Genomic DNA, 7,984 nt, shown 5'->3' with positions numbered 1-7,984 from the left:
GATTTGGCCCATAAAATATAGTTACCAAGAATTTCACCGTTCCCTTGAGGTTAAAATCTATTGGGTTATTATTACTTATTACTCTAGCAATCATGATGAAAAATAGATAGACTATAAAGTTTTTCATTACTTTAACCTATCGGTTGCATTCTGAATGGTTCATACAAGGTGTTATATGCTTATAATAGAAATATAATTTGAGATTTATATATCTTGACAGTTTTGCTAAGTTGTCATTTGTTGTTGTCAAGATACGAAGTGATTGTAAGATAATTACGTTAAAGTGAGAGTTTGTTTTGATTATAAGGACACATTATTATATTCTTTATTTAGAAGACTAGCTCAAGTGTCTAGCATTTTTGTCACATACACGACAATTATTGAAAATTATTGAAAACAACAACACATAGATCATGGATATGCTTCTTATGCAGTTTCAACTGCATTGGATGAGCCCTTGGTACATAACTCAGAACATGCCTTGGTGCATTGTACAGCTGCTCCATTCACAATTTCACTTGCATCTAAATCATCCACACACAATATTAGAATTAATATGTTTTTTCTCTTTTTCTATAAATCTAAAAATAATCATAATAAGTTTTTTGCGTTACCGGAGTTATGGAGAGTGGTTAGGGCACCACACACAGAGGATGCACAACCCAACTTGCAGTATTCGTTGACAGCATTACCTTAAATAATAATAAAAAAAAACATAAAACAGTTTTTGAAACTTGCATCAAAATCTTGGTCCAACTTGTAAAAGATATAACTTAAATGAAAGAACAAAGAAAAAACAAAACTAAAGTACCAGAGTTTTCAAGAATGTCTTGTGTATATCCCGAAGGACATGTTGACCCTCCGACAATTTGGCATCCGCAGAGGCTTGCACAAACTGGCCTAGGAGCTCCAGGAAAACGGCATGCATTGTAACAGTTTCTAGCAGTCGTGTTCGGGCAACAACTCTTTGCTTCGACGTGAATCTGCGCCATGACAAGACTCATTATGAGCGCACTTAAAATCACAGTTTTGCCTTCCATCTTTTGATTGATCACTTGTTTGAATGCAAAATGTATATGTTGGGAGTTATAAGATTTGTATTGTCGAATTGGTACTGATGAAACAAGGCTCCCTTAAATACTAGTTGGTCTATGAATAGCAACCACATACTTCGTTTGATACGTTTATCAAATGCTCTATAGACTTTGTCGGTACCTTAATAGATAGTTGAATTAATCTTCTTCTCTCTTTTTTTACTTTCTTTTGATTAACGCTTTAAATTAATTAGAATACTTAATAAGGATTTACTATTAATTGCGTAGGAGTTTATATTTATGTTTGTCATTGTATATATCACTTCTCGTGTACATATTTGGAATTAAGAATTAAGAAGAGTATGAGTAGTTTCAAGAGGGAAAGATAAGAACATAGTAGTTTGCTATAACATGTTTTGTGTCTAGACTGATGGCAAATTAAAATATGGGAATTTTGTGGGATATGCCCTTTTCAAAACTCAAAAGTTTAAAACTGCCATTTTTCTTCTCTTCTTTCAAAACATGCCACAATATTTATTGTGTGACGATTTTGCCCTCACCAATTTGAAGTGGGTGATGATGAGATGTTTTTCTTGGACTGGCAACAGTAGCATTAAATGCTACAATGTATGCTAATATCCAGAGGACAAATGTTTTAGTGGGTGATAAAAACAAAACAAAAATAAGAAATTGCAAAAGCATATCTAGGTAGTGTTAATGGAGGACAAGTAGAAATATATTTTGTGGACGGTGTGGGTGGTGAAGAAGGAGTAGCGATTTCTGAGTTTAACAGCTTAATTACGGTGGACAAGAGAAGATAATCAATGATGTGTAGGGATGTCCACTTGCCTATCGATGTGTGCACTATAGTCGATAGACAATCTATAAAACAATGTCAAAAAGGACACAAATAAAGTTTTATATGATGGACAAAATATATAAAGTAGATATGGTCCATCGAAAGCTTACTTTGACGGTTCCGAGGGATTTCTCCACTACTTGTCCTCCGATTCGGGGTGAGTAGGCTATTGTACTCAGGCAAGGATTGCATAAGCTTTCTTTAACTCGCGTAGGACAAATAAAAATAGATAGGTAGTAAATGCTATATATGGACAACTATGTTTATGGACATGATATGTGCAATAGATCTGGTCCATCGATTGTGGACATGTTTTTTTGTTCATCCATCTAACATATGTATTATAGGCAAGTTCGTTTATGAAAAATTTGGACTGAGTTTGCTATATAGTATGATAGACAACAAATTAAGAAACAAAAATGGATATATTACATACATCGGATCTGGTCCACCGGATCTAGTCCACTGAATCTAGTCTACCGGATCTAGTCTACCAGATCTAGTCCATCTCTACACAAATGTGATATCCAAAGTGTAAATCTCTATGGATCGTAAATGACGTCTTCAATAGATGCATTACTTGTTTCATCCTCTGGTCAATCAGTTGTGGTTTTATGAAATTTGTAGGATGGACAAGTTTGGTCTATCGGTTCCGGTTCACAGATCTGGTCCATTGAAAGACAAAAACAAAACGTGGATGTGAAATTGATTTGGTCACCAACGTGAACCACATACCTACATACAGTGAAAGCATCGTTGTTCATCGTTGTGGTCGAAACAATTTTTTTCTCCAACCTTTTGGCCTCCATTAGATGTTACCATTAGTGTGAGATATTCATGAAGAAAAAAATTGAAACCAAAGAGAAAGAGATATTGAGAGAGAGAAAAGAAAAAATGCAGGAAAAGTAAATGCTGGAGATGTGGAGAAAGAAAAGAAACAATATTTTATTGTTTTCTTTTGTGAGAAAAAAAAAGAAGGGTAAGAGAGTATTTTTATTTTTGTTTTATGGCAGGCGGGAGAAGAAGTTAAGGAAAGTGGCAATCTATAAAACATTTGATACTGTTACATGGCATGGAGTATAATTTTCTTTTAAAATATGACACAAAAATCCAAATAGTTTGCTACAAACTGTTTTTTGTTTCTTTTTGTTTTAACCAACTTTTTGTTTTGTATTGGGAGATTTAAATAATATACGTTGGGACCAAATAAATGCTTGTTGCCTAATAATTTGAGTGGTGTGCTAAAATATTTGAAACAAATTTCTGCATGTGATTACCAATCACATGAAGATCATTAAGATGATGAAAGTGCTAATTACGTAAGCTTTAAACTAACCAAATGATTTATTTTGGAATGATTCATGTCACTTGTATAATCATTGGCTTATTTATTTTTCATCTCACTTTTAGGTTGTATTGTATTGGAACAATATATTTGCATAACAAAAAAAACAAAAAAAAAGCTTTTTATATTTTGACATTCCTTTACGACAAGAGGTTACATGTCAATGTGTTCGAAAACTATGTTAGAGCCATATAATCTTTTCAGTTTATGTTACCTTAAAATTCTAGTCTCCTATATATCATAACTAGTGAGAGTCCCACGTGGGTTAAAAATAAAATTATAAAATATGCAATGTTCTATGATTAAGTATACATTAAAAATGATAATTTACTTTTAAAATAAATGTAAAATATTACATGAGACCATAAAATTTTGTAAAAATGATGATTATAAGAGATAGACAACACAAATGAAGAATATGAATAGTGAATATTTATTTGTAGTTATGTCACTCTCTTTTGTGTTATAAGCATAATGGCTAATTCTAAGACAATTCAAGACAACTTTCATACATTTTTTTTAATACATAAGTACTTTAAATTAAATTAATATTGTAAAAGTTGGGAGAAATGTTACAAAACAAAGTTAAATGGAAGAAATAGAAAGTCAATTATATTGACGATAAATTTATATTGGAAATGTTTGACATGTTACAAAACAAAACTGAATACTAAGAAATATGAAGTCTACATGTTAAACTCATGACACAAAATTTGTGAATTTTTATTGTTACCATTTAATACAATTTAAATTGTGTTACAAAATAGATGTCAATTGGACCAATTAAAGGAGAGTTAAATTCTTATATATATTATGAAAAATGGGTAGCTGAATAAATTTATTTTTATTTAAAACAAATGAATGAAAAATACTTTGTGAAAAGCAAATATGAAGGAACACACTTGAAAAATAATTTTTCAAATAACATTTATATAGTTGATGTTCTCCACCACGCAAATATTATAATATCTTTATTCTCCTTCACGAAAATAATTATATAAATATATATTACTGACCTAAGTTAATATCATTTCATAACCATAATAATACTTTGAAATGCTCCACCACTCATAGATTAAAATGCTCTAACATAGCTAAATTCACTAAAAATAATGAGTAACACTTCATAACCATAATAATACTTCGAATGGACCTAAAAATTTAGAAAAATAAGAACAACCAAAACATAAGAAAGGGCAAAACATATGTCATATCATATCTTACCATTATATATAATGAATAGACATCTTATGAACCAAATATATAATCAAGCTATTACAATGATAAGTTAATTGAGTTTCATACCTTATAAAACATTTAAAACTTCATAATTTTTCAATTTTAAAAAGAAGTATTTTTGAAAATAGATTGATAATATGTTAAAAGAGGTATTTTTCAAAATTTCAATAAAACTACATATCAATGATTTTATTTTTTTATCATGTATTCATTTAGGTAACAGAAGTTTAAATATAGAAACTCCTTATAATATACTTATATGTTTTGGTTGTAGGATGAACAAGAACCTAAGATACGATGTTGCCATATATGAGCAGTATCATATTCATTCTTAACATTGAAGCGATCGTGTATATGAGAACTCACAAGATTCCCTTAAGCAAATCTGGATTACTTTTATCAACTTTGATGGTTTCCACTGTTTACTACTTAGCTGCATCTGTTGGTATAAGGCAATCGAGAATGTCGTCTTAGCGTCCAACGCTTACTCGATAGGAGGCATCTGTCACACGTCCGGCTTTTGTGTTTTCTTCGGCCTCCTCTATTCGATTTCTCCTCACTTGGCTCTATTGTACCTCGGTCTCCCTTGTTTGCTTTGTTTTGTAGCCGTCATGATTGCACCAGGTTGTCCATATGTATGGAAAGGACCTATGCAACAAAGTGCAAGGACTACGAGATTGGTGGGAGCATGTGAATCGACCACAATCTGTCAGCTAGCTGTTGTTATTGTTTAAGAGTTTCCATTTTACAACTCTTCTTTGTTGCTTCGTTTATTCCTTTTAAGATCATCTATTGTAGATGGAAATTGGAAGATCAACATTTACTTTGATAATCTTTCAATCACGTATTTCGCAACATCTTCGATCTAATCAAACTTGGAATACCAACATTGATTCTATGAATATAGTTGTATACAAATCAAACAACATGTATAAGGAGAAGTTATATTGAATATTGATCATCTTAGTTTACAGGAACATAAAGCTCGGGTCTTTCCGGCAATGCCATCACTATCCGAGGTGGTGCAGTTTCTTCATCAGACGAGAAACCAGAGAGTCTTGTATCCTAATTATGCAACAAACAGAGAATAAAAGAACAAGTTGTATAGCAAAACATGTTGTAGGTTTCGATATTTCAACAAGAATGATATTTTAATTTTCAGAATTCAGAGAATGTTGTTTCTCACCCTCTCTTGCCTGCAATGTTGTATGGCAATGAATGTCTTGACAAATAGATATACAATCAGTAAGATTCCTAATGTTCTCACTAATGGTAACTGCAAAAGACAACAAGATCTTTCTCAAGATCAGGGAAATAGAGGAAATATGTATGTTTGAGTAGTTTCTATAATCGAGCTTACCATGAGAAAAGTTAACGAGAAATCATCGACTCCACCTAGTAAAACTGGAAGAGAGTGGCGCAAGAATAGCAGAAGGACAAACTGGACATCAAGATGAAAATCTTATTGCGTGTTCGATTAGAATTTTAGATCTATGTGTTCTTAAGGACAGAGAGAAGAAGCATACTAGCAAGGCAATTAGGCGGCAACATATTAAGCTTGTGGGGCTATGAAATGAGTAAAGGTCATGATCATCAGCTGCATCCCAGGTTAGAAAATAAGGATTACGAAAATCGAGTCCCTCGATTCCCCAATCGTTCCTGGGACATTTCCAACAAAGAGAATGATTCTCAGCAGGTTTACTACATTGCGCAGAGAAACAAAGGAGGATATCAAAGCAAGATGAATAAAAGTACCTAAAGTTCATAGAAATGCCTGTGTAGTGAAACAAGTGTCGAGGAGCTGTGTAACCAGGTTTATATTGCTGCAATTTGAACAAGGTCTGGTGAGATCACTTCATCAAAACAGAGAAAGAATCAAGAGACTATACCTGACGACAAATTTCGCATATGGTGTCACCTTTCTCATTGCACCATCTCTGGACGCAATCATGATGTGCAAACTGCAAAGAGTTGATGAATGAATCATTGAGGTTACGAATTTAAAGTTTAGACAGAGATCCTGTTTATCGAAAACAACCGGAAAACAAAGACAGCACCTTTAATGTTCCAGAACAAGAACAAGGCGTATCCATGTTGGAATCTTCATCTTCGTCATGACAAATCCTACATTGTTCAAATTTACTCTCACATAAATCAGCTCCTGCAGATACAGATTCAGATGTACCATCTTTGTTAACCAAGTCAGTTTTAATATCTGCTCGCTTTACCGCCACAAGACCAGAATCTCTTGATAATCTATCAACCACCAACACTAAATGATCTCCCATCCGAATTCTTACCACCAGCAAAACAAAACAAGAAAATTCCAATAATGATTCAAACCAAATGTCAGAAAAAATCAATCTGCAAATCAAAACAAATCACCAGGAGATGAACAATGAACATTAAGCAAAAAGAAGACAGACATAACATAACATCAAAGCAAACTTAACAGGAAACTTGAGAAGCAAAGTTACAAGTTAACAAAACAAGAATCATATATTAAAAAAGGTGTCTTGTACATGGAGATAATGTGATTACGGAGAAGACTTAAATCCAAAGGATACAAATAAAAGATTCTGATTCTCTGCAAGAAAAGGTAACCTTTACACTATATATTCTTTTCCTATCTCCTTCTCCTTCTCCTTCTCCTTCTTCTTCATAACAATCTCATTAGTAAAGAAACTTGTATCAATCAATCATCATATGTGGTATGAGGAGAAGCAGTACAACCAGAATCAAAAGGATCTTCAGATCCACAACAATGCCAATACTGTAACACTTTTCCTGAATTTGGTGTATCCATTGTTCCACCACTGTATACACTTTCAAATTTCCTCTTTGTCTCACCTAAACAACACAAAAAAAATCAAAATTTCTTCAAACCCTTGATTTATAACTAAACCTAATTCCCAAATTAAAGAACAAACGTCTCACCTCAACCAAAAAAAATGCAAAATTTATTCAAACCCTTGATTTATAACTAAACCTAATTCCCAAATTAAAGAGCAAATGTCTCACCTAAACCAAAAAAAAAATGCAAAATTTCTTCAAACCCTTGATTTCTAACTAAACCTAATTCCCAAATTAGAGAGCAAATTTTTCAAATTATACCTGCGAAATGAGCAGTGTGGAATCTACAAGCGCGAGGGTGATTGAGGAGAGGATCGAATTGGGTTTTGCAGTTTTTGCAAGTTCTTAAGGTTTTGCTTCCGTCGGGAGAAGAAGCTGCGCATCGTAAGAAGCATCTTCGTCGCGAGTTTAGTTTTTGATTCTTCGAGATTTGGAGAGAGTGAGAGTGAATTAGTGGTTTGAGGATTGAGAAAGAAGGAGACACCTGAAAATTCAGTGAAGCTTGAGCCATCATCGTTCTCCGTACAAATGGGAGAAATGAAGAACCAGAGAAATTATTTAAAACAGGAAGTAATAGAACTTTGATTAAACGGCTGCGTTTTAGCACCAAACTAAAAACATTTCGAATTCAGAAAAAAACAAAATCAACATTTT

At 32.9% G+C, this 7,984-nt stretch overlaps 4 protein-coding genes across 4 annotated transcripts; 1 reads left to right on the top strand and 3 right to left on the bottom strand.

Annotated features, from left to right (window-relative positions):
• Nucleotides 1-398: 398 nt before the first annotated feature.
• LOC17884910 (thionin) lies at nucleotides 399-1,074 on the bottom strand. Its single transcript, XM_006291971.2, has 3 exons — nucleotides 812-1,074; nucleotides 615-692; nucleotides 399-524 (listed from the first exon to the last, which is right to left on the bottom strand). The coding sequence occupies exons 1-3, from the start codon at nucleotides 1,038-1,040 to the stop codon at nucleotides 427-429; spliced, it is 405 nt and encodes a 134-aa protein (XP_006292033.1). The 5' UTR covers nucleotides 1,041-1,074; the 3' UTR covers nucleotides 399-426.
• Nucleotides 1,075-4,752: 3,678 nt separating this feature from the next.
• LOC17886412 lies at nucleotides 4,753-5,194 on the top strand. Its single transcript, XM_023783143.1, is given in 4 exon segments — nucleotides 4,753-4,785; nucleotides 4,787-4,847; nucleotides 4,925-5,124; nucleotides 5,126-5,194. Coding segments are annotated over 4 exon segments (363 nt in total).
• Nucleotides 5,195-5,343: 149 nt separating this feature from the next.
• On the bottom strand, nucleotides 5,344-6,819 carry LOC17887537. Its single transcript, XM_006293126.2, has 7 exons — nucleotides 6,535-6,819; nucleotides 6,367-6,438; nucleotides 6,233-6,300; nucleotides 6,004-6,136; nucleotides 5,838-5,918; nucleotides 5,664-5,753; nucleotides 5,344-5,542 (listed from the first exon to the last, which is right to left on the bottom strand). The coding sequence occupies exons 1-7, from the start codon at nucleotides 6,763-6,765 to the stop codon at nucleotides 5,441-5,443; spliced, it is 777 nt and encodes a 258-aa protein (XP_006293188.1). The 5' UTR covers nucleotides 6,766-6,819; the 3' UTR covers nucleotides 5,344-5,440.
• A 138-nt stretch (nucleotides 6,820-6,957) lies between these two features.
• On the bottom strand, nucleotides 6,958-7,924 carry LOC17886849. The gene is made up of 2 exons (XM_006293241.2): nucleotides 7,592-7,924; nucleotides 6,958-7,327 (listed from the first exon to the last, which is right to left on the bottom strand). Exons 1-2 carry the CDS (start codon nucleotides 7,842-7,844, stop codon nucleotides 7,173-7,175), a joined length of 408 nt encoding a protein of 135 aa, XP_006293303.1. The 5' UTR covers nucleotides 7,845-7,924; the 3' UTR covers nucleotides 6,958-7,172.
• Between the last annotated feature and the right edge of the window lie 60 nt (nucleotides 7,925-7,984).

Source organism: Capsella rubella, unplaced genomic scaffold, assembly GCF_000375325.1.
Source record: "Capsella rubella cultivar Monte Gargano unplaced genomic scaffold, Caprub1_0 scaffold_5, whole genome shotgun sequence".
Classification (NCBI taxonomy): Eukaryota; Viridiplantae; Streptophyta; class Magnoliopsida; order Brassicales; family Brassicaceae; genus Capsella; species Capsella rubella.
The sequence above is the reverse complement of the archived record's forward strand: the minus strand, read 5'-3'. Positions and strand labels throughout refer to the sequence as shown.